General features: G+C 40.1%; 1 protein-coding gene across 1 annotated transcript; it reads right to left on the bottom strand.

Moving 5' to 3' along the window:
• Positions 1–392: 392 nt before the first annotated feature.
• Positions 393–27,735, bottom strand: LOC140715820 (flavin-containing monooxygenase 5-like). The gene is made up of 6 exons (XM_073028224.1): positions 27,598–27,735; positions 15,487–15,669; positions 5,254–5,419; positions 3,677–3,819; positions 2,050–2,246; positions 393–735 (listed from the first exon to the last, which is right to left on the bottom strand). Exons 1-6 carry the CDS (start codon positions 27,733–27,735, stop codon positions 393–395), a joined length of 1,170 nt encoding a protein of 389 aa, XP_072884325.1.

Below are 27,735 nucleotides of genomic sequence, written 5' to 3' on the forward strand. Positions count from 1 at the left end.
CCTTTTTTTAAAATGTCGTATCCTAAATGTCCATCTTGGACAACCTTTGTGAGCTGTAAACAGGAAACTGAACATGTTAAATCCCATCTCTCTCTCTCACACGCACGCACACACACACACACACACACACACACACACACACACACACACACACACACACACACACACACATACACACACACACACACACACACACACAAACACACACACTCTCTCCCTCTCTCTCTCTCCTCTGACATCCCCTGTCTGTCATTCTCCGTCGCTGCAGGGGAACAATCCAACACTTGCCATATTCTCCCCTTAACAAGAGTCGTCAGATGCTGCTAATATCCCCGTGAAACGCAAGATCAACGCATCCACAATAATGTTCGACGCGGAATACCTTTCAAAACTCATGATGCCCAACGAGATTGTAGTTCTGATAAGGGGATAATTGATCCCACTGGGTCAATAAGTCCAATCACGAATAGAGTGGGTTGTTCCAATTGAGGCGGTAAGACATTTTTGTAGAGTGAAACGTCGTTTTCATTAACTTTGACGACAGACTCGTCCAGGAATGGAAACGGGAACGTGTACCCAGTGGCAAAGACAACAATATCGACCTCTTCCACACTGCCATCTTCAAATATAGCAGCAGTTTCTGTAAACCGCTTCACGTTGGATTTCACCAGCACAGTCCCCGAAATAATGCAATGCGGCAAGTCGTCGTTGACAGTCGGGGTTTGGCAGGAAACACTGCGTGAGAATTTAAGCGACATCAGAGGAAAGAGAATGGTAATCAAAATCGTGGTTTGAACCACAACACAAAGGCAGAACGTGACATTCATATCATAACATCGCAATTCAATTGGACTACCGATTCAGTGGAAGTTTTCATTTACATGATAAAATGAACCCATTTTAATTACCGTAACAGTTTCCATATACGCTAAAATATCTCAAGAAAATAACTATACGGTCTATTTCCTGTAACTGATAAAGAAAACCAACAAATCAAGGGATATAGGGAAAAATGGAGCATAATATTGAATTTGTACGATCGACCATGATCACATTGAACGGGGGACGTAGCCGTTTGCACATTCCACCTTTCTATGTTTTTCCTCAGTAAGTTGGATCGTGGTCCATAAGCTTTTGTGGATTAAGTATTATTGGAATTGGCAAAAATATAGAAGAGCAGTTAACTATTAAAAATAGTAGGAAAGGAAAGCATATAATAGGTTGGGCAACGTCGATGGAAAGATAAAGAGGTCTCCCCTGTTTATGCCGCAGACTGGTGGCCAGGAAGAACTAATCAGCGAATCGGCGAATCAGCGAAATTGAATAAGGCAAGGGTAGTGGAAGCAGACAATACATAATATCTTTGATCTTACCACGTGCCGGAATGGATGGAGGATGCCGTTTTGTGAGACTGATTTTGTAGGCGGCATTTTGTGTACAGTTTCATGAACTGGTTCTTGCTCAGGGGTGGCTTTTCAGAGCAACTTAAACAGGATATATTAAGTTTTCTAGTTACAATGGACTACAATTGGGAGTATTTCCAGCTAAGAAGCTGTATATTCGGTTGTGTAAATGTGCTAGAACTTAAGAAAGAACAGCCTCTGACCAAAGTAGACTCAAGCAGTGTTTGATTCAATGATCTAAACTGAGTCGGACCAACAGCAAATCAAGTTACCTCAGCCACAAATTTTGGTGCAAATCGATAAAGCCATACTGTTTGTATACAATATGAAGCTGACACGGGTCGTTTCAAAGTACCAGAGCTAACGGTACCGAAAAATAACGGATTGACCTGATAAAGAATGCTAAGAGAATGAAGGGTTTCGGGAGTACAACAAACGCAAAAGTGGATGGTCCTACGTCATACCGTGGAGGTCGCGTTTGGATCAAGGGCGACGTTGGCCTAGCATAGCATTCTATTATCCGGTATTACCTTTTATATGTTTTTTACTGTTCGGGGATAGTCAGGAAACCTACTGAATGTGCGTACAGATATGTTGTTGTGTAAATCCACGGTCGGAATAAAACTTATCGCTGCAGAGTTAATACCTGTGTGTCGGTTGTAGTCCGTAATTTTCGTGATCAAACTTGTTGTTTAGACTTCTTTGAAAATACCAATTCATGAAAGGCGATAGGGCGTTGTTTAATAAGCATACAAAGCGAGTCAGTATCATCATGTCCAGAGGGTATCCTTTATAGCCGATGCGGTTCCATATCCAAGCTCCCCGTCTTGTACTGAGAAATACCTGGAATGTTTGAATAACGAGCTCTATTTTAATGTAATTCAAGGTTCTGGTTAAAAGAGACGGGATTCTGTTATAAGCCCTTCAGCTCAACTCACGCACAGGGACCAAGCCTAATTGATCTAGGCCCATTTCACCGCGTTTTTTGCTATAAGCCTTCAAACCTTTCTTAACTGTATACCTAATCCTTTCTAGCAGTCCTCTACTGCCCTTCATATCGCAGCTTGTTCCAGATATCCATCTCCTCGGTGTGCGAACGGTGCTTATCCAATCTTTCTTAAAACTGTTATTACGCCTTTGATCAGCTCATTAAAATTATAGAACACTTTTTACCAACCACAAAGCTAGGGTGGCTATTTCTAGCGAAGCCTGCATTTGCAAATGTTAGTAGATCCCATCCCTCTGTGCCCCTCCGGAAATCCTTCCTTTCAACAATGAGATCAGCCCATTGTTTTCTGATTCGCCATTTTTCCTCGAGACATTTTGAACTTTCGCCATTTTCCAATCTTATCGGGTATTGAAACGTTACTCCGAAAGCACTAGAGCTGCAGGAAAGTATGGGGTGGGCGAGTTGTCTGCTACGCAAAGGAGAAGAGATTAGAGGTTAAGTCACTAAGTGAGATTATTAACTTTACCAGTAAAACCAAATTAAGTCTCAAGAGAGAAAATACTGTTGCCTATGTTCACAATACCAAAAGACCATAAGACGTAGAAACATAATTATATCATTCAGTCCAGCGAGTCGACCCCAACATTCTGTCATAGCTGACTTATTATCCTTCTTAGCTCCATGATATGTCTTTCCACTGTAAACTATTACACACTTCCTAATCAAGAACCGATCAACCTCTGCTTCAAATATAACTTAACCTCCACAGCCGTCTGTAACAATGAATTTTGCACTCTCCGTCGGAAGAAATTGCTCCTCATTCCTGTTCATATAGGACATCCTTATAATGTGGGGCTATGTCCTCTGCTCTTAATCCCCCCTTCTATAGGAAATATTCTCTTCACAACCATTCTAGCTAGAACTTTAAAGATATTCCAGGTCTGAATCAGAAGCCCTTTCATTCTTCTAAACTTCAGCGATTAAAGGCACAGAAATATCAGGCGCCCCTTATATGTTGCAATATTACATTCTATTTTTACCGGTAAAGTGTGCTCGTAAGGTAAATGCTATTGATATATAGCAATAATAATTTTCCTTACTTATCGAATAAAATCAGATGACAAATAAATTGCTAATATTAAATCAAATAGATACACAGCTTATCGGTTTGATTCTTGTGGAAGAACATTTGAAGTGAACGAGGAACTCAGGGAACCCAGGAACGCAAGTCTTTGCATCTCAGATGCTCATCCAAAGTATAAGTAATATAATTATCCTCGCCGCAAATAAATGTGAACCCGCCATTTTGAATGTTGTCACTCACTTGTTTCGCGAAGCGACTGATTTCAACAGCTAGGTCTCCTCCGGAGTTTCCAGTTCCAACGATAACCACTCTCTTCCCTTCAAATGGCTGTGGTTCCTTGTACTCTTTGCTGTGCATGTATTCACCTTTGAACACAGCTTTACCTGAAATCGATAGGGAGATTCACAAACGGATTAAACCATGAAATGTTCTGTTCGTTGTCATGTGTTCTAAAACTTTGACGAATACTTCTCTACATTTCCACATCCGGCTGGCAAATATAAATATGCATTACTTCACGTGGGCATCGGTATAACCTTCTAACAATCTCTGCAATTCCCGGATTCAATAACCACTGCGCGCGACCATTGACGATACAAATTTTACATAATTTTTCACAATCTGGAGTTTCTTCGTTCTTCACATATATTTTCTTCAACATTAATTTACATCTTCACCATAACCTATTGCCTTTCTTACTGGATAAACAGCGATAAAAATAAATAACGAGAGCATAAGGTAACAAGATATAAAGTCCCTAAGGTGACATAATTGTCTGTGGGAACATCTGTATTACTGGGAAATGAGTATTGCTATCCTGCTATGTACAAGGGATAATGGCTGTTGCGCAGTGAGTGCTCTTAAACTTTGTGGTGCGTGTCTTATGGCTCCTCTACCTTCTACCTGATGGGAGCGGCAAGAAAAATCAATCTCTGGGTGGAAGTGATCTCAGCTGATGGATGCTGCTTTCCTACGACCGCAATTCATGCAGTTAATAGCTGGAAGAAACTTATTATTCTATGGATCTCTGACTATCACACTTCTCGCATGCCCTTCCGAAATTTTAAACACTTCAGATATTATACTTAATAATATTTGTTTCCGTTCCCATTTCTCCTCACATTATCCCTTCTCCTTTTCCCAATCTCTACCTCCCTGTTAGAATGCACTAGCGGCCCCTGAGTTGGGCGGAATTGTCTGCTTCTTGCACGCGTCACCGAACCACACCCTCAAGAATCACCCGCATTTCTTTTCTGCGTTGTATTTCCAAAAAAAGGTGCGTGCGTGTGCGTGTGCGTGTTTTGGTGTTTGGGGAGGGTATATTCTGGGAATTACTGTTTATCCTGACATTAGACTTGCGAATTGTTGAAATCAGGAAGCGATATGGCATTAGCAGTTAATTTTCTTGAATCAGAGAAATTCGGCCCTGCTGTGACAGAGTTACAGGGCGAACAAAATTTCGATGCCTTGCATACCTGTCCGTCTCCCTTACAACTCCCCTCTCCTTTCCCAACTTAATATTTGGCACTGGAGAATTGATATTTCTACTGTGAGAAATACTGTGATTATCTCCCATATAGCAGCATCTTATCATTACATGCACTTCCAACTGGCCACCACACAGCCCCCCAAGGTCTCCAGACAATACGGTTCATGTAATGTGCCATTTTATTCAAGCAAATCCTCGCAGACATCTTGTGTACCATCTCCAAGTACACGCATCCTGTAATATGGTAACCAGAGCTTCACACACTGTTCCCACAGGCTATAACCACAAACGTTTAAATACAGACATAATTTCACTTCGTGATTCACACCGGGGATTAATTCCAAGGGTAAGTGTGGATCGCAATGATGACCAGTGCAGATCATGACGGCATCGAACACGGAACTTGCAAAGTTTCCTTTGCTGTCTTTTGTCTTGACAGTCCATTGTCCAGTGGAGGAAAAATCTTGCTGCTTTGTGACGCTGCACACGTTTGTCTAGAAAAAAAAAGTAAAATGAAACTGTTGTCTTGTGGTTATCAGCATTTATTCTAGGAGTGACCATCACCCCTGGCCCGTCTTGTTCCGACCACGTACGCAAAATGGCCAAAATAAAATCACCAATGCCTTTATTTCCTCTGGTGGCCAAAAATTATAGAGTTTCCTCTATTTCCTTCACCAATGTTGAGAGTTGTACCCCAGGAAACTTACTATCCCAATATATAATGGCTTAGTATGGCAATTACCCTGTCCGTGATCACAGAACCGCAGAGAGGTGTGTACACAGATCAAAGCGTCACAGAAACAGGACTCCTCTCCGGGTACTCAGCTTAATTTTTGCTGCCTCCGGGAAGCACCGAACATGTTAAAAGCCACCAACAACCACTGACATGCTTTATTCTCCTTCCTGGCTTTTGGTAGGAAATACAACTGTTTTAAAGCAAGTACCACCAGGCTCATGGACAGCTTCTCCAGTTGTTCTAATACCGACCGCCTAGTATTGAACAGACCTCACAGTTGATATCTTTCAGGTCTTTCTTGTTATTATCTGTCTGTACTGCACTTTCTCTGTAACGGCATCACTTCTTTATGTATTCTGACGTTTAATTCCACATTGCGCTACCTCAATAAATTGGCGTGATGAAGTGTTATGTATGGACGGCAAGCGACACAAAGCTTTCACCACACCTCGATGTATGTGTGAATAATTAACAAACTTATTTGTTGAGCATTTACTTCCCAGCTCGGTTTCCTTCTTTTTGCTGTTTCAAGATTATATTAGCTATGCAGCTACTTGGAGATGTTGCGGTCTTTTACCTTCTAAACTGGACGAATAGGGTGGAAAAATCTGGGCTTCTAAATGAAAATAAATGAAATCGTCTTTCACCTATGAGGATGTGCTTAGTTATTGGTGAATTTGACAACTGTATTCAAGAAAGAGACCATAGGGTAATGAACCTAATGACAATAGTTGTGGATTTAACTGGAAAATAAACAGAAAGGTTTGAAGGTACAGGAGTTCATCAGGGATGAGAGGGAAAGTGGTTCATCCATAAGGAAATGGCGGAGAAGGTGTCGTTGGGCCAAATGGCCTAATCCCTCTCCTATGATTTATGCTCTCATGGTCCTATCGGTTCTATTGGTATTCGATAAAAAACGCTTAGGTGAAGTCCAAACTGTAATTCACAGGCTCTAACAGTTCCATAGACACATTGAAGAGAAAAAGACGAAGAAGAGGTGAAGTAAACAGTTTTGTGGACTTTTTGGTTGTCGCCCCAGGGAGCACTCTTCACTGCGCGCAGTCCAATTCTATGGAAAAGATTTTGCCAAGAACAATCATGGTCAGAGATCACGATGGTCCAGGTCATGCAGCACGGCACCTAAGGACGATGGCCAGCCGTTGGTGTAGTGTCAATCTCGCCGGGCTACGATACAAATCGACCCAGATTTGAATTCGGCCGACTCCTTGCACGCTTTCCGTCCCTATTGTCTTGAATTTCGAGCTATCAACCAGTTTAAAAAAGAGACAAATGCTGAGGAAAAGGCAAGCTTAACGCCCGATGCGCCAAGTCTTTCAATTTCCACTTTTAATTCAGTATATTTCACGTTTTTCACGAATCGACTTCTGTAAGTTATGTATGTTTCGAATTGGCTTTTCTATCAAGTAAGCTATTCTTGCTTGTTTACCCTGTATTATGTCCGAACGGTTATTATGGATTGTCATTGAAATACTCATGTATTGCAATAACGCACTGCAGAATAAAGGGCTGCAATGACACAGAAAGGGTATTGTGGGCTTAAAATAAAGCGAAAGGTCAAACAGGTTGATACAGAATATATGACAGGGATCAACACAGCATAGAGCAGGCCCTTCGCCCCACAATGCTTTGAGGAACAACTGAAACTAATTACCCCTTTTCCAGCGACTTGACAAAACTCCATCATTGTCTGCCCATTTATTCCCATCAAAGAGTCTGCTAAACTCCCTTATGATATATTTTGTTGCAGCAACGGCCCTGCAAACGAGGAATACAGCATTCTCCGTGAAAAGAATACACTCGTATGTCATTTCTATATTGTCCTATCACAATTAAATTGAAGTTCTGTGGTTCTACTAAATTTATAGGTCACATTTTTATTGATAAGCTTTTGTTTGTTTGTTTCTTAATGTCAGTATAGATTTATCCGGTCACACGGCAATTAATTAATTAATTAATTTGTTTGTTTGTTTCGTTATCTATCTGTCTATCTGTCTGTCCTTTTATTTATTCATAGATACAACACAGAACAGAACCTTCCATCTCTCCGAGCCGCACCAACCACAGCCCACCTATTCAGATGAGAATTTATAATGGACAATTAACCAATTAAGTATTACTTCTTTGCAGCATGGAGGAATCTTCAGCACCCTGTGGAAACCGACCTAGTCGGCGTTCGAATTGAACTTCGACCCCTAGAGTTATAATAGAATCTCACAGTCCGCTACGCTACCGTGGCACATAACATTTTGTACATTTTCATCAATTATCCCTGTTCTCTCTGTTGCAGGACAGAATAGGTTATCATCTTGCTAAATCTGTACTCATAGCACAAGGTATCCTAACAGAAAATAGTGTTGAGCATCTTGTACATGGAGACTTTAAAAAAGTATTTGTCCTCATTGGAAGTGTTCCCTTTTTATTGTTTGAAAACATTGAATCGAGGTCAGCGGGACATGCTCATGGAGTGAGTACTGTTTTAGATTCGCTCCATAGCCTTTACTTTTTTTAACCTTTGATCACCCTTATCCAACTTATTTTTACCTACACCAAAAGATTCTTGCTATTTTTTTGGACTTATCGTTAAGAGTTTATTGTGAATTTTTGAAGATATGCAAACAGAAATGGCTCTTAGATCTAAAGGACGAGAACCGGGGCGCAACCCGAACGGTAATGGAAAGAAGCAAGCTCATCCGCAACGCACTGAATTAACTTATGAACTGTTTATGGAGGTTTTGGATAAAAAATTTGATGAACTACAACAAATTTTTAAACAAGATATAAAGGCTTTTCAAGATTATATGGTTAAGACGGATTTAGTAATTAACCAGCAGCAAGTTCTTATCGAATCTCTGCAAGAAGACGCTCGGAAACGAGATTTGACAATTGAAAAATTGCAACAGGATTTAAATTCGACCACTAAATTGGTGGAAACACTTAAAGCCAAGAGTGTCGACTTTGAGAATCGGTCCAGAAGACAGAACCTACGTATACTTGGTCTCCCAGACGGCATAGAAAAAGACGACCCTTCGAAATATTTTGCTCAACTTTTAAAAGATGCGTTCCCGTCGGTTTTCCCAGATAACCCTCCGTTACTTGATCGAGCACATAGAATTTGGCGTCGATCATCGAGTGCTCCAGCTAAACCTTCGGTTGTAATTGTCCGGTTTCATTATGTACACGACAAAGAACAACTTATTCGTGTGGCTCGGCGGGTTGGAATGGTTAAATTTCAAGATTACTATTTCCGTTTGGTTGAAGATTTTAGTCCTGCAGTTATGAAGAAAAGGCTTCTTTTTAAACCTCTGATGTCTGAATGTTATGAAAAAAATCTAAAACCTGCGCTCTTATACCCTGCGAAGCTTAGAATCTCTCCGCCGAATGCTCCACGCCCAGTTTTCCTTTCTACATCTGAAGCGAGAAGTTATCTGGAGGAGAACTTCCCTACTGCTACAGACACTAATCTCTAATAAATGAGTGATTCTGATCGTGTAAGATGGTTTTCGATTCCTCAAACCAGATTTAGTCTCTGGTTGTTGGTGTAGGTTTATCCTATACTTTATATTTAAGTTAAAGTGTGTTTTCGTTATAGTAATCGCTCTGTTTTGTACACTTTAACCATTATACTATATTTTTGACTATTATTTTTGTTCCTTCGAAGGTGTATTTTTAACCCTTCGAAGGTGAATTTTTTTTTATTAAGATGGTGGTTTTTTGGGAAAATATTCTTGGTTTTGTTTAAGATGGCGTTATTTTTTCTTGTCTCGTCTTCTTCCTACAATGCATCGCTTATCATAGTTTAAATATTTCTTGATTTGTTTGGGTTATAACCCGATTTATAAGCTTTTAGTGATTATATTTTTTTTACAACTAAGTATATTAAGAAGTGTGGTTTTAGTATAGTGATTATAATTTTTAAAGTCGGGGTGTTTTTTTTAATATATATCCTTTATATACGGAGTGGTCTTCCGCTGATATGGGGGTAGAATTAGTCTCATTTTTTCCTTTTTCTAGCCATATTTTGGCTTTTTTTCTTTTTCTTGTGGGGCTGGGGGATGGTCTGTTTTCTAATTTTATTTTTCTTTTACCAGCTTGTTTTAGTTTTTTCATTTGGGCTGTTTCTGAACTTCAAATATGTCTACGATGTCGTCACTTCCGGGTCCGCTCTTAATTTTTGTTCCTCTTCCGGGTGCATGTGTTTATAATTTGGTTAACCCTTTTTATACCAAAGGGTTGATTTTAGAAGCATGGCTCAGACCATTAATTTTGTGTCTTGGAATACTAATAGTTTAAACCATCCGATTAAACGAAAGAAGATTTTCAACGTATTCCAAAGACTTAATGCTCATATCATTTTTGTACAAGAAACTCATGTGAGGAAGGAGGACAAATATCGCTTTTTTAGGTCTTGGTGGGGTGAACAATATCATTCGAATTCGAATGCCATAGTAAAGGGAGTTTCAATTTTTATTGACTCCTCTATTGCATTTGTTCAACACGATATCCTTTCGGATCGGAATGGTAGATTTTTGTTAATTACGGGTTTACTTTGTAATAAAAAGGTTGCTATGGTTAATGTTTATGCTCCAAATGTGGATTGTCCTGATTTTTTAAAGTCCTTATTTACTTCTTTACCTAATCTAAATGAATATAAGTTAATAATGGGTGGTGACTTTAATTGTTGCTTAAATCCTTTGATGGACAAATCTATATCTACTCAGACTGTACCCAATAAGTCGGTCACTTGTATTAACTCCTTTTTGACTGATAATGGAGTTTTTGATATTTGGAGATTTCGGCATCCTAACGACAAAGTGTTTTCTTTTTTCTCACATGTTTATCATTCTTATTCGAGAATTGATTATTTTTTATTGACTCTTGTTTTATTCCATCGGTAATTGGTTGTAATTATGATATTATAGCTATCTCTGACCATGCTCCATTAAAACTTTCTATTAAATTTACGGATACAGCTTCTAATGTTAGACAATGGCGATTTGACTCTACCTTACTGCAAGATCCGGACTTTATTAAATTTATGAAGGAACAGATCGATTTCTTCTTTTCAACTAATTCCACGGATGATATTTCTTGCGGAACACTTTGGGACACTTTTAAAGCGTATATACGTGGACAGATTATCTCTTACTCTGTTGGTCTGAGAAAACGCATTAAGAAGGAAACTCTTTTATTGGTTGATAAAATTAAAGAGATTGACAAGAAATATTCGATCACTCCTAATAAGGAGCTTTACAAACAAAGGGTTGAACTTCAAACGGAACATAGTTTATTACTTACATCTCCGATTGAAAATCAATTAATGAAAACTAGATCTGATTTTTATATACATAGTGATAAATCGGGTAAACTGTTAGCTAGTCAGTTGAAGAATGTTTTGGTTAAACGTCAAATCACTAAGATTCGTCAGCAGAATGGGGATTTGACAGTTAACCATGATGAGATAAATAAGTCATTTCAAGACTTTTATACCTTCCTGTATCAATCTGAATTCCCTCAGGATCATAATACCATGTGTGATTTTCTCGGGAAATTGAATTTTCCAAAATTATCATCCGATGGTCTTTCAATGTTAGATACTCCTATTACGGATGCAGAAATTAAAGGGGTTATTTCCTCAATGAATTCTGGGAAAGCACCAGGTCCAGATGGGTATAAAGTAGAATTTTTAAAATGTTTTTCTGCTACTCTTTCTCCTTGGTTATGCAGGGTTTTTGAAGAAGCAATTAGATTGGGGAATTTGCCACAATCTTTTTATAGAGTTTCCATTTCTTTAATACTGAAGAAAGATAAAGACCCTACTGAATGTGCATCCTATAGACCAATATCTTTATTGAATGTGGACTCCAAGATCTTTTCCAAGTTACTGGCTTCCAGGCTGGAGAAGGTATTACCCCAAATTATTTCGGCAGATCAAACCGGTTTTATTAAAAATCGCTATTCTTTTTTCAATGTTAGGAGATTACTGAATATTGTTTATACTCCTTCACATAGCACTTCAGAATGTGTTATTTCATTAGATGCGGAGAAAGCATTTGATAGAGTTGAATGGCCTTACTTATTTTATGTGTTGGAGAAGTTTAATTTTAGTCCGACATTCATTTCTTGGATTAAACTGATTTATCACACTCCAGTAGCCTCGGTGTTTACTAATAATCAAAGATCTCCCTTTTTTCGTTTATTTCGGGGCACTAGACAAGGTTGTCCTCTTAGCCCTTTACTATTTAACATTGCTTTAGAACCTTTGGCAATTGCTATCAGAGAATCGCAGGATATTTCGGGTATTAATCGTGGGACAGATATTCATAAGGTATCTTTGTATGCAGATGATTTATTATTATTCATTTCTAACCCTGAGAAATCTATTCCAGCAGTTCTATCATTGTTGGCTCAATGTAGTGAGTTTTCTCGGTATAAGTTAAATCTTAATAAGAGTGAATTGTTTCCTTTGAATAGACAGGTCCCAATTTATGGAAATTTACCTTTTAAATTAGTTAATGACTCTTTTATTTACTTAGGGATTAAAATCACAAAAAAACCATAAAGAATTATTTAGGTTTAATTTTTTACCCTTAATTGATCAGATTAAATGCTTGTTTACTAAGTGGTCTCCATTATCTTTATCACTGATAGGTAGGATTAATGCTATTAAGATGGTTATTTTACCTAAGTTTTTATATATTTTTCAAGCGGTACCAACTTTTATTCCGAAATCATTTTTTTACTAATGTTGATTCAAAAATTTCCTCATATAAATGGCAGAATAAAAATCCCAGGTTAGGTAAAATATACTTACAGAAGACAAAGAAGGAAGGTGGGTTGGCATTACCTAATTTCAGATGTTATTATTGGGCAGTTAATATTAGATATTTGTTATGTTGGTTGAAAGACTGGGATGGATCTTTTGGCCCTCATTGGGTGAGTTTGGAAATTAAATCGGTACCAGGTTATGCTCTGGGTTCTATTTTAGGGACTTCTCTCCCTTTTGCTCTTTCTAAATTGCCGAAACGAATTGACAACCCGATAGTTAAACATACTTTACGTATATGGTTTCAATTTCGGAAATTTTTCGGGTTGAATCAATTCGTTTTAAATATTCCTATTGTATCTAATTGCTTTTTCCACCCTTCAATTATAGATCAAGCTTTTTCGGCTTGGAAAACTAAGGGATTACTAAGATTTTCCGACTTATTTTTGGACAATTGTTTTCTGTCTTTTGAGCAATTATCTATAAATATAATTTGCCTAGCTTTCATTTTTTTTTTAGTAATTTACAGATTAGGCATTTTTTAAGTACGGTACTTCCTACGTTTCCAAATTTTGTGTCTTCAGATATTTTGGAGCGTTTGTTTGAATTAAACCCTTTTCAAAAAGGGCTTATATCAAAACTCTATAATATAATTATGAAGATACGTTCAAAACCCCTTTATAAGACAAAAAATGATTGGGAAAGAGAGCTTAATCTTATTATTCTTATTGAGAATTGGGATAGAATTCTTCAATTAGTTAATACATCATCTATATGTGCCAAACATTCATTAATACAATTTAAGGTCGTACATAGGGCCCATATGTCCATGGATAAATTAGCTCATTTTTATTCTTATATAAATCCTATCTGTGACAGATGTCAATTTGAAACCGCGTCTTTAACTCATATGTTTTGGTCATGTCCGCTTTTGAAAAAATATTGTAAAGATATTTTTGATATTATCTCTGCGGTATTGAACATCGATTTACAACCCCATCCTATTACCGAAATGTTTGGTTTACCAATGATGGTCTCACTTCATTTATCTTCTTCCGCCTGTCGAATGATTGCATTTCTCACTCTGATGGCTAGAAGATCTATTTTATTGAATTGGAAGGAAATTAATCCTCCCACTGTATTTCATTGGTTTTCTCAAACTATGTTATGTTTAAATTTAGAAAAAATTAGAAGCGGTGTATTCGATACTTCTATTAAATTTGAAAAGATATGGAGACCATTTATTCAATATTTTCATATGATGTAATATGACCCTGTTCCAAGCTTATTTGATTTTCCAGCTTTAATCTTATTTATGTTGAGAGGATCGGAGTTGACGACACTGATGATTATGTATTCTTGTGAGGTATTATAAACAGCCCATTTTTTTTTCTTTTTCTAGTTTTTCTTTTTTCTGTTTTTGCTTCTTTTTTCTTCTTTATTAGCTATTAGATTTGTAGTTTAGTTAATTTTGCAAACATTTTTTTTCTTTTTTCTGTTTTTTTATATCATATATTATGAAATACCTAGATTTACCTTGTTCATACATATACTGTATGGTTCATGTTTTGGGAAAACTCATTTATACTGTAATCATTGCTTATGTATTCTTTCATGTGCAATGGGAATGTGTATGTCTGTAATCCCTTTATTAATATATCAATTGTATTTTGTTCATATTATTAATATTAATAAAAAGATTGAAAGAGAGAGAGAGAAAACATTGAATCACAGTGGATTAAATTTGACTGATTTTTAACACCTATTAAGAGAAAAAAGACTTGTTTGTCAAAGTGATAGCAGTTCTTCACAAAGTGATCGAAATCAAATATAAGTATGAAGCACAAAATAACTGATTGAGTAAGTACTCACTCCCATTTAACATGACACACCCAACCATCATTGGTGCATCCAACTGGTTTTCGAATGCACATATGTAGGTAACTGGAGATCACTGTGTGCAGTCAATGTGTTTCAAATGATTGTAGTGAAAATTCACTATTTCCGGCAGGATTAGTCAGTATCTTGACAAAAACTACACGAAGAAAAAGGTAGAGCACTTCAGATAGCTCTGCGAAAAGTTTGTTGACAAGAGATGGTAAATCTCCCTAGAGGAGGGCTTCAAAAATTGAGTGACCGTGCAAGAAAGGAACTAGTGAGGGCGGCCACCAGGGGATTTATGAAACTCTAGAGGACTAACAAGCTTCACTGGGAGAAACCGCGCATATCACTCCTGTTTCCCCAGTGTTACATTCGTCGCAGCTTCATAGGAGAGTGGTAAGGAGAAAGTCACTGCTAAAAAAAAAACTAACAAGGACTCTCGGCAAAAGTTTGCCAGAAGGCATGTGGGAGACTTTGAAGTCAGTGGAAAGAAGGTTCTATGGTCTGATGAAACAAACATTGAGTTTATTTTTGGCAATGAGACTAAACGCTATGTTTGGTATGAGCCAAACACCGCACATCAGCAGGAACGCGGAATCCTTATCATGAAGCATGATGGTGGCTGCAACAAGTGTAACATTCTGGAGTGGTTAAGTCAGAGTTCAGACCTCAATCCAATTGAAAAATTGTTGCTGCACTGGAAAAGGGCTGTGCACTCACCATCCCCTGCCAGAGCTTCAGCAGTTTTATAAAGAATGAGGAAAATTCAGTGTCTAGATTTGGAAAGCTGGTAGAGCCCAAACCACATAGACTCAAAGGTGTAATTGTTGCAAAATGTTCATCTCCTACATACTGACTTGAAGGTGGTGAATACTTATGCAAATCAATTACTTTGTGTTTTATATTTGTAATGAATTTAGAACATTCTGAAGAGATCTGTTTTTACTTTGACAAGAAAGGTTTTTCCTTTTGATCCATGTCAAGAAAGCCAAATGAAATCCGTTGTGATTCAATGTTGCAAAACAATAAAACATGAAATCTTTCAAAGGGGTAAACACTTTTTTTAGGCACTGTATGCTGACGAATGAAGTGTCATTGATTTCAATTATGATTTAATGTTTTAAAACGCAGAAACAGGATTGTTCCTGACCGACACCCACCTTGAAACGTATGTATTTCATCAGATCGAAGTTCTCAGCGTAAAGCCTGAAGTACTGCAGAACCTTTGTATGAGGCATGTAGTTTGGATATTCGCCAGGCATCGGAAAGTTACTGTAGCACATCATTTCTTTGCAGGTATTGGTGACCAAGGACTTGTAAATGCTGCCTTTGTCTTTAGAGAACTGACCGTAATGAGGAGAAGCAAAGCAGTGATATTTGAAATTCAAATCTCTTTAGGTAGAGAATCAATGCAGGATATGCAAATCTGACAAGTTACCACAGAAGAGATTCCACAAACTATGGATTCAGTTTCCAGGACTCCTCATCTCATGCTTTCAATACTATTTACTTGTGTATGTATATGTGTATTTATTTTCGAATGTATGAAAGTATTTATTTATTTATTTATTTATTTGCTTTTCTTTACCGATCTATCCATCTACCTGTTTAGTGATATTATTTATTTTTAAAGTTTTGCATTTGCACAATTTGTAGTTATTTGCACTTTGGTTCTTACTTTCCAATTTTCGTTGAATCTTCTGCGTTCCTTTTGTAAGTACAATGAGTGCCCCAAAGGAAAAAAAAATATCAAGTAGTAAATGGCGCCATTTGGATAAAGAATTTACTGTAAACCTTGAAACTTGATTGACACTTAAGTTAATTTACGAACTCGCCGCATTGGATAATTAGCTTGAATTGCAAGTTGGTAGTTTTTAAATCGAAAAGGCTGAAATTCTGATATCTCGGTATAATTGACCTTCAGTTATCTACTATCTATAGGATTAATGCGGTGAAGAGGTGAAATTCAAGAATTCCGATGATGCGATTGAAACAAATGAATCGTTGGAATATATTGCTAATACGGCTTTGACATCCTGCAACGATATATTAACAGCATGAATGATTAGACAAAACAGGAGAAGTAAAATCTATTCTTGGATCTTGAAAGTTAATGCACTTAGTTCAAAGGTAACAATGTTGAATTGATCACTGAATAATAAAGACTGCTAATAGAAACATAGAACACCACAGCACGGAAAACAGGCCATTCTGCCCTTCTAGTCTGTGCCGAAACTTTATTCCGCTAGTCCCATTGACTTGCACCCAGTCTGTAACCGTCCAGACCTTTTCCATCCATGTATCTATCCAATTTATTCTTAGAACTTAACAGTGAGCCCGCATTTACCACGTCAGATGGCAGTTCGTTCCACACTCCGACCACTTTGAGAGAAGTTCCCCCTAATGTTCTCCCTGAAGCTTTCCCCTTTCACCCTAAAGTCATTCTTGTATTTTTCTCTCCTAATTTAAGTGGAAAGAGCCTACTCGCATTTACGCTGTCTATACCCCTCATAATTTTGTAATCCTCGATCAAATCCTCCCTCATTCTTCTACGCTCTAAGGAATAAAGTCCTAACCTGTTCAATCATTCCATGTAACTCTACTCCTGAAGACTCGGCAACATCCTAATAAATCTCTCTGCACATTTTCAATCTTACTGATATCCTTCCATAGTTAAGTGACCAAAACTGCACACAATAGTCCAAACTTGGCCTCACCAATGTCTTATACAACCTCACCATAACATCCCAACTCCTATACTCAATATTTTGATTTATGAATGCCAGGATGCCAAAATCCTTCTTCACAACCCTGCCTACCTGTGACGCCACTTTCAGGGAATTACAGTATGTATCTGAACTCCCAGATCCTGACTCAAGAAGAGAACGATGGAGGTGAAAATAAATCACATGAAAACAACACGATTAAACTGCAACTAGTGAAATCGATATTGCAATGGAGCTGAGAATTAGAAGAGGAAATTTAGATACAATAATATACTGTATTAAGCCATACCAGGAATATTGCAGTTTTTGTCCCATTACCTAAGATAGACATTGAAACATGAATGGACATTCTTAAAGATTCACCAGGCTCATTCGTGGGGTAAGCGGATTGTCTTATTTAAAATGGCTGAACAAATTGGGATTCGTTGGTCTTTAAAAGACCGGTGCTTTCCTTTCTTCAGACATACAAGAAAGGTAGGACAGGAGTGATGCTGAGATGAAATCAAAGCTTCATCCAGCACGGAGCACGGTACATCGACACAAGTAATCGTTGCTGGCTATTTTGCCCATCCGAACTAGTACATCTGATAACATTTGGCATATGATCTTCTCAATATTTCCCATATATGTTATAATAAAACTGTCTTTTAAAATTTGCAATTCTACCTTATTCAATTTTTTTTTCCTGGCAGCTCAATCGATATACGCAATAATCTTTGTGTTCAAATTACTATAAAATCTTTCCTTCCTCATCTGAAATCCAGTTCGTGGTTTCCTCACGTTGTAGAATAGATTGCTTGCATTCACCCTATCCATGTGATTTCATCCGTCACTATACGAGCACTTTTCAGGCTCCTATATTCCGAGGAATAAGATCCTGCCTTGCCCAATGTATCTCTATAATTCAGGCCTTGAAATCATTACAAACACTTAGTTAATCTTTGCTTCTTTGTGCCATGAGACTAGCGGTTAGAGAGACGCTATTACAGTTTTGGGGAATTCTGGAGTTTTTAAGACTATAATCCTGGAGTTTATAAGACTCTATTCTGAGGCTTTGTCATCTGGTCTTAGAATCCCCACCACAAGAAACATCGTCCCCGCATTCAATCCTGATATGGGAGGCCGTTCAACCACGGACTCATTTTTGTAAACCTCATTTGAACTCTCTCCAAAGTCAGTACATCCTTTCTTAAAGGATCCCAAAAATAATTACTATACTCCAAGTGACGCTTCACTAGTGCTTTATAAAGCATAACTATAGGCTTGCTCTTATATACCAGTCCTTTCGAAATTCGTGCTTACCTTCTAGTTGCCTCCATCACCGCCGACTCAACCTGCAAATTAATCTCAGGGAATCTTGTACAAGGCCTCCCAAGTCCTTTTGCACCTTAGGATTTTGAATTTTCTTTTCATTTAGAAAATATTCTATGCTTTAATTTCTGGCACCAAAATGCGTAACCATACATTTTCTGAACTGTATTTCAACTGTCAATTCTATTCTCCTAATCCGCCAAAGTCCTTCTTGTTATAAGGTGGGCGTTGAGAGCAGACCCAAATGCAAGACACACACACACTGAAGTACTAGGGATAGGACTATGTGTGCCAAAAAAACAATGGAAGTGGGGAAGAAACGGCACTGGACAAGACACAGGCCCTGGACGAGACTAGTATACAGGGCCTGGACCAGGACTAGACTGGGAAAGCGGGACCCGGACAAAGAATTTCGAACCTGGACAAGGACTCCGAGCCAGATCCTGGACAGGGATTCGGAACCTGGGTCTTGACTCGGGCTCGGACTCCGGATCTAATGAGGACAAGGCGTAGGAAGGCAACAGGACAGGACATGGGGTTAGGACGCGGGACTCCTGGGCTGGGCGAGGACATAAAGCTCAGACTACGACTTGGCAGACAGGAACGCAGAGCACAGAGCCTTGGTCTTGGCAGACAGGAATGCAGAACACAGAGTCTTGGTCTTGGGAGACAGGAACACAGAACACAGAGCCTTGGTCTTGGCAGACAGGAATGCAGAACACAGAGCCTTGCTCTTGGCAGACAGGAACGCAGAACACAGAGCCTTGCTCTTCGCAGACAGGAATGCAGAACACAGAGTCTTGGCCTTGGGAGACAGGAACACAGAACACAGAGCCTTGGCTTTGGCAGACAGGAACACAGAACACAGAGCCTTGGTCTTGGCAGACAGGAACGCATAAAACAGAGACGGGCCCCCTCCTTGGGAACAGGACGCAGGGCCGGGACTCATACACAGAAAGCTGAACACGACGGGACAGTTCCTAACACTAGGTAGCGGCAAACGGCTGGACCTACCTAGCGAAGGCGTGAACACAAAGAGACAGATCCAAACAACGAAAGACGGTTCCTTATCTGGACACAGCAAGCTTCTGGTCTTGCTCCGGCGGTAGAATCTGACGGCGAGGTTCCAGGCGAAAGGTGGCAGCCGAAGCTCCAGACGATAGGTAGCAGGCGAGGCTCCAGCCAAGGGCTACAGAAAGAAGGTGAAGGGAAGGGAACTGTCCAGGCTCAGGGTAACGGCAAAGACAGCTTGCCTTACCCAACGGAGACAAGGGCAGAAAGGGACAGATCCAACCGCAAGGTAATGGCAAAGCCGGGTTGACTTACCCCACGTAGGCGAGGACAGGATACTGACGAGACGAACCAGCACCTACACTTGAACCCGGGGCCACTTATATTCCAGACCCAATATGAGAATCAGGTGCCTGTGATTAAGCCCAAATAAAACAAGGGACAGCCAGAAGACCCGGAGTCTGGAGTTCACGGACCGGGCAGTGAATCAGAACGCCGACATCACGGACTGAAGCATGACACTTTTGTAGTCTTTCGTATCACCCACAAATGTGACCACAAAACATTATCTTTTCTGTAATCCAATTCACTGACATATAGCGTAAAAGGAAGTGCTCCAAAACGGACCCATCTGGAACACCACTTTTCACCGGCAGCAAACCAGAAAAGACTCCATTTATTCCCACTCTTTACCTCATGCCACAATAAATTCATTCCGGCATGGCTCCGTAGGAGGAGAGAATTTCAAATACCACTGCACATTTCAGAAATGAGAGAAGCAAACAGAAAGAAAGTTGTAGGCCATTTATTCGGACCTCAGTAGCTGCGTCTCTTATTAAGGATATTGTTCCGGGGTACTTGGGGTACATGTTGGAATCGGCCGTATTTCGCATGATTTTCCGAAGAGAAAATCTGCTGAAATCCTTTGAAAAAAAAGTCGGATAGACAAATGGAAATCAATGGATTTTGAGTACTTGGATTTTCAGAAGGTCTTTACAAGGTGGCACGAATGAAATTGTTTAGCAAGATGAGAGCGCATAGTATTATCAGAATGGGAATGGGACGTGGAATTACAATGTGTGGCCATTGGGAGATCCTGCTTTCTCTGGCGGACAGAGCGTAGGTGTTCAGCGAAATGGTCTTGCAGTCTGGCCGAAATAGTCTCACCAGAGAAAGCAAAATCCCCCAGTGGCCTCACATTTTAATTCCACGTCCCATTCCCATTCTGATATGTCTATCCATGGCCTCCTCTACTGTCAAGATGAAGTTAACTCAGGTTGGAGGAACAACACCTTATATTCCGTCCAGGTATCCTGCAACCTGATGGCATGAGCATTGATTTATCTTACTTACGTTAATGTCCCCCTCCTCTTCTTACCCCATCCCTTATTTATTCATCTATCTATTTATCAATCAATCAATCAATCAATCAATCAATCAATCAATCAATCAATCAATCAATCTATCTATTTATCCATCTATCTATCTATCTATCTATCTATCTATCTATCTATCTATCTATCTATCTATCTATCTATCTATCTATCTATCTATCTATCTATCTATCTATCTATCTATTTTATTCATTCATTTTTTCTTCTTTTTTCTCTCTCTGTCTCTCTCACAATCACTCCTTGCCTGCTCCCCATCTCCCTGTGGTGCTCCCCTCCCCATTTCTTTCTCCCGAGGCCTCCCATCCCATGATCCTTTCTCTTCTCCAGCTGTATATCCTTTTTGCCAATCAACTTTCCGGCTCTTAACTTCATCCCTCCCCCTCCTTTCTTCTCCTATCATTTTGGATCTCCCCTTCCCCTTGCAATTCCAAATCTCTTACTATCTCTTCTTTCAACTAGTCCTGACGAAGAGTCTCAGCCTGAAACGTCGACTGTACGTCTTCCTATAGGTGCTTCCAGCCCTGTTGCGTTCCACTAGCATTTTTTGTGTGTTGATTTAATTTCCAGCATCTGCAGATTTCCTGGTGTTTATGTAATTGTGAGGCTTTATAAAGGTCTTCTGTGATCCCACTTGGCGAATTGTGAGGAGGTTTGATCCCTTTATCTGAGCTAGCTCATTCTGAAATTGCAGAGCTCCGGAAAATGATTTCAGGATTCAATGGCTTGTTACCTGAAGAGCGTTTGATGACTCTAAGTCACTCGAATTCGGAAGAATGAAGGGTGACCTAATTTAAACCTATCGAATGATGGAAGTCCTTGATGCAATCTCAAACAAATAACAATGTGACCTACAGGGATGAAGTAATCTCTCCGACGCTGTGGTGTCAATAAATCAAAATCCCTCAATGTCGCAAAAACAAAGGAGCTGGCTGTGGATTAAAGGAGGAATAAAAACGGCATAACCCCTATTGACATCACTGGATCGGGAGTTGAGAGGGTAAACAGCTGTAAGTTTCTCGGCATCCACATTACCGAGGACCTCAAGTGCTGTGTACACACCAGCTGTGTGGTTGTAAAAGGCAAAACCGCGTCCCCTTCACATCAGACGTTTGCGGAAGTTTGGTATGGGCCCCGAAATCCTAAGAATTTTCTACAGGGACGCAACTGAGAGCATCTTGATCGGCAGCATCACTGCCTGGTCTGGGAACTGTGCCTCCCTTAATCGCAGGATCCTGCAGAGAGTGGTGCGGCCAGCCCAGCATGTCTGAACTTGCCAACGTCCCATGATTCAGGGCATTTACAAAGACAGGTGTGAGAGAACCACAATCTATTCCAGCTGCTATCATCCGGGAAGCGGTACCGCATCATCAAAGCCAGGACCAACAAGCTCTTGGACAGCTTTTCCACCAGGCCATCAGACTGATTAACTCATACTCATTTGAGTGTATTTTTATATTACATTTACTGTTCTATTATTATAAATTACAATAAGTTACTATGATCGCACTTTGCACATTTACATGGAGACGTAACGAAAAGATTTTTACTCCTCATGTAAGTGAAGGATGTAAGCCATAAAGTCAACTAAATTCAATTCAGTGATTATGGCAGAATATTTTCTATACTGACAAGGTCTATTAGACTCTAACAGGCAGCCATTTGCTTCTGAATCACCACAGAAGAGAGGGGCGTTCTTTGCGAAGGGAGATGAGTGCAGTGAATCTCTGGAATTCATTATCACCGAATGCTGTGGTGACCAAGTCTGTATGTACAATTAAGGCAGAGCTTGATGGATTCATGACTGATCAAAGCATAAAGGGATACAGAGAGAAGGCAGGAGCTTGGGGTTGAGCGGAAAATTGGATCAACCATGCTAAAACAGCAGGGCAGACACGATGGCTGAACCAAATTGCCTACTCTCTGCTCCCACATTTTATGGTTTTGTGGTGTTATAAATCATGCATAATATTGTAAACATATCCTTTAGTGAAGCAATATTTCCTTTTTTAAAATAATTTATTGTGGGTTTCATATAAATGTATATAAATTGTATTCTCCATCAGCCCACACCTCATGAAGAATACCACCTTTATCGCATCACCATCGACAAGGCAAAGCTGAAGACAGTTCACCAGTTCAGCTACGTGGGGTACACCATCTCGACAGATTCCAAGATCGACAAAGAAATTGACAACAGACTGGCAAAGGCAAACAGCGCATTCGGCAGGCTGCACGAAAGAGTCTGGAGCATCACGCATCTGAAGAAATGCACAAAGATCAGCGTGTACAGAGCAGTTGTACTGACCACCCTACTGTACGGCTCCGAGTCGTGGGTCACCGACCTTCACCACTATGACTCCTTGAATGTTTTCACCAGCGCTGCCTCCGCACCATCCTTAAAATCCACTGGAGTGACATCGTCACCAACAGTGAAGACCTCGAACAGGCAAAGGTCACCAGCATCGAGGCCATGCTGTCGAAGACACAGCTGCGCTGGGCAGGGCACGTCTCCAGGATGAAGGATCATCGCCTGCCCAATATTGTGCTGTATAGCGAAATCTCCACTGACCACCGTGACAAGGAGGGCACCGAAGAAGAGGTACAAGGACTATCTGAAGAAAGCCCTCGCTGCCTGTCACATTGACCATCGTCAGTGCTCTACTCTAGCCTCCGATTGCAAGGTCTGGTGACACATCATTCACCAGTCTGTCTCCTTTGAGACCGCACGCAGGGCTGGCCTTAATGACAAAAGGAGAAGGAGGAAGAACCGTGACACAACAGCACCAAAGGAGAACAGATTTTCCCTTGCAGCCGCTGCGGCCCGGTCTGCCTGTCCCGTATTGGCCTCGTCAGCCACCAGCAAGCCTGCAGCAGACGTGGGCTGCCACCCTCCTAAATCTTCGTTCGCGAAGCCAAGCCATGACAATAATTATTCATCACGACCCCACCATGTCATATTTGCGTCACTCAGTAAAAGTAAAAACGAAGAGAAAACGCTTTCTTTTCCGTTCTGTGAATGTCTTTCTGTTTATTATTTTTATGTTTTGGGGTACTAAACATGACAGTTTTCAAAATGGCAAAATTTTCGCCGTACAAATCTGTTGGAATTATTTGAGGAAATTACAAGCAGGATAGACAACGTAGAATCAATGTACTTGGATTTTCAGAAGGCTGGTTACAAGTTGCCGTAGAGGAGACTGCTTAAAACCGATAAGCCTACATGGTATTACAAGATATATGCTGGCATTTGCTGATGATTGGCTGAATGACAGGTGGCAAAGAGTGACAATAAAGGAAGTCTTTTCTGGTTAGCTGTCAGTGACTTGTGGTGTTCCACAGGGGTCGGTGTTGGGACCAGTTCCTTTGGATGGTGGAATTGATGGGTATTTGGCAATCCTGCGGACGAAACGGTGCTGGGGCAGTTAGTGCTGAAGAAATGCGGTTGCTACAGAAGTGCATACAGTTTAGAGGAATGAATAAGAAGCGGAAAATGGAACATCGTGTCGGAATGTTTATGGACGTGCAGTTTGGTAGAAGGAATAACAGTGTAGTCTATTTTCATAAATGGGAGAACATTCAAAATCTGGATGTGCAAAGACTTCGAAATCCCCATGCAGGAATCATAAAAGGTACATTTCAAGGTTGAGTCCGTGGTGCGTAAGACAAATGCACTTACTGCATACATTTCGAGCAAACTACAATATAAAAGCATGGTTGTAATGTGAGGTTTATAATGCACTGGAGATGCCGCATTTGGAATATTGTGCGTTGTTTTGCGCTACATGTCTAAGACACGATGTGCTGACATTGAAGTCGGTTCAGAAGGTGTTCACGAGACTGATTACTGGAATCAAAATATATGAGGAGCGTTTGATGGCCCTATCGCTGTACTTGCTGAAATTTAGAAGGATGAGCAACGATGCCAATGGAACTATGGAATGTTGAAATACCTAAACAGAGATAGTGCGAAGAGGACGTATCCCCTAGTGTGGGAGTGTGGAAACAGAGGGTGCAACCTCGGAATAGAGGGACAACGATTTAGAACGGAGATAAGGTGGAGTATCTTTAATCAGAGTGTCGTGATTTTGTGGAATTCGCTGTTACAGGTGGCTGTGGAGGTCAGGTTATTCGGCATATTTAAGACTGAGTTTCCTGCTTAAGGTCCCTCGAAGCTCCGTTCCCGCACCTACACATCGAAGTTCTTTTGAAAGTGTACTTTAGCACCTGCCCCAGTCACTTAAAATGGCATATACACACCAGCCTCAAAATGCAAACTTTGCCGCTCAAGTTGCCTTTGAATATTCCCCTTCCCACCCTAAATCGATGCCTCCAATTTATGTGATGCGTGAACCCAACATGATTGAGATGATGTTTTACCTGATTGCTGAGTTGGTACCTTGACCGCAGACACAGCAGAAATCCAGTGTTCAGGGTGCAGGATTGAAAAAAAATACTCGCACGTGTTGCAAGTCTCATAAACGTCTGTCATGTTTATGTACAGTCCAGGTTCCTGTGGTTATCTGGTAATAATATTGCAATCCTGAATGATGTGGGTTGAACAAGTTTAAACTAACTTTGGAATGGGTCGGGACTTTATCATTGGGTGGAATTTTCAAAGGAGCGCATGAGTTCAGCTTTTAGTATTGTTATGTACCCCGTAACTGGGTGTCTTACCAGCAAAGTTAGAAGTGTCCGTTGGAGTCTGGTACTATTTTCAAAACAGTGTTTATTAGTAAAATATACGAATCAATATCAACAATGGAAATATACAGATAATACACGTTAGCAATAACTAAACCTAAAAGTGTGGATATAATAATAATCAATAATAAACAAGCTCTATCGATATCTAGGGGATAATGAATTGTCATATGTGAATATAAAGTTCAGTTCAGTTCATACAGGCTGAGGTAGTTGTTGGTCGATGTGTTGTAATTGTTGGAGAGAGAGAGAGAGAGAGAGAGAGAGAGAGAGAGAGAGAGAGAGAGAGAGAGAGAGAGAGAGAGAGAGAGAGAGAGAGAGAGAGAGCGAGAGAGCGATCAATCTTGATCCATCAACGTGTTGTTGTGGCCATGGCCATTCAGGTATGACCCCTCTGTCCTTTAGCTAGACCGTTCTTCTATGGTGGACTCGTCACCCAGGCAAGGGAGGACACACACATAAGCCCCCACCGGCCTCGCTATAAACACTGTGAGTTAAAATTGACCGATCCTTCGTTCGGTCTCCGATGCCCCACACTTTCTCGTGGGTTCCAACACTTAAGCAGTACTCACTAGTGTGTCTCTTGGTGCGTCTGAAGGGTGTCCCTCCAGACCTCACTTTTATCCCTACTCACGAGGTCTCAGGTGTCAATCAGTTTTGAATGGCTTAGCCCATCAAACCAGCCCACTCCAGCTGTCCACTGAGGAATTTTAATGAACAGAATAGTACCAAGTAAACAGCCCTCTCCGGAACCGTAAGTCTTTACAGGATTCATAATATGGTCTCTCTCCCCCGGTGTTATCTAGCCCTTGTCTGAAGCAAATGTTTCATTCCCAGTATGTTTTGTTCCATCTCTTTCTCTCTCATTAGCAGCCTGGCAACAGTAACGGTTTGTAATTCTCCCAGGGGAGGGGGACATGGGCAACCCTGCACCCTTCTGCCCATCAGAGCTGTTCATCCTTCGTAACAGTATGTCCCTTTTGTTCTTCGGTTCCATACAATATTCTGATATGCACATGTACTTTATTTTCTAATTCGGCCTGCGTGTTTTCTTCTTGGCTGACTGCCGAAAATACCAGGCCAGGAATCTGTAGCGAGTGCCGAAAAAACAGCACAGAATACATCAACAAGTACAAACAAGCTGGATGAACTCAGAGACCCCTCGTCAGGACTGAAGCTTTGACTGTTTGTATCACCGGCTGCTGCCCGACTTGCTGAGTTCATCCAGCTTGTTTGTACGTATTGATTTGACCACAGCATCTGCAGTGTATTTTGCGTGAGCACAGAATACATGTTCATCAAGCGGGATACATAGTTTGGTCATCACGATAGAAAAGTATTTCTCCAAATAAACTATCTCACGTTCCTTCAATAATGTTTGCCGAATGCTGATTTTTGACGAAAAAAGAAAAGAGTAGCTTGAGTTTAGAATGAGTTGTAAGATAAACAATAAGCCAAGGACAATAGAAGGCAGGGAATAAAACAATGTACAACATTTAAAACCATATATTCAATTCATAACTTGGCAGCTGATCTTGTTTCATCGGAAGAATAAAAATATAGCAGTTAATATGCTCAGGGAATATAATATTATCATAAAAATAATGCTTAAGTATCTCAGAAACTGCAGATCGGATGGGATTTTCAGTCTCCAGATTTATACAGAATGAAGCAAAAATCAAAATAAAAGTAAGCAGCTGACAAGAAGGCGGCAGAAACTCAAAATAAACAGGCATCACGACAGTAGTGTGCAGGGTGAATCTGTTAACGCACGAGAAGTTTAAACTTGAATCGACCATTAACCACGAATCTACACTCAGTGGCTAATTTTGTTAGGTGGGGAACGGCCCTAAGTCGCGGTAAGATTATGGCTTTCCACGCTGTTGCTGTATGTCACGGTATTCACCCTGCTCACTATATATCTGCAACAATAAAACAATGCCAATACCAATACAATTTACTTCATATACGTCAGATCGGCTTATCTTTTCGGAAAAATCAGTTGAAAATAATGGAAAATAAAATTTTCAGATCGTGTTGATGACCAGTGGCAAGGAGAGGATAGAGAAGGGGGAAATATGAGAGTAAGGCTTTGCCGTAAGTTTTAATCGAGACAGTTCAATAATACCTGATAATTCCAAATCCCGTCAATGTCATCACTCATCTCGAAGCAAGTGGGCTCCAAATCCTCATCTAAACAACTCTTTATACAGGTCAATCCACTAGCACCGGCACCAATGATGGCGACCCGTTTTGCAGATTTCAT

This window comes from Hemitrygon akajei, chromosome 24 (assembly GCF_048418815.1).
Source record: "Hemitrygon akajei chromosome 24, sHemAka1.3, whole genome shotgun sequence".
NCBI lineage: Eukaryota > Metazoa > Chordata > Chondrichthyes > Myliobatiformes > Dasyatidae > Hemitrygon > Hemitrygon akajei.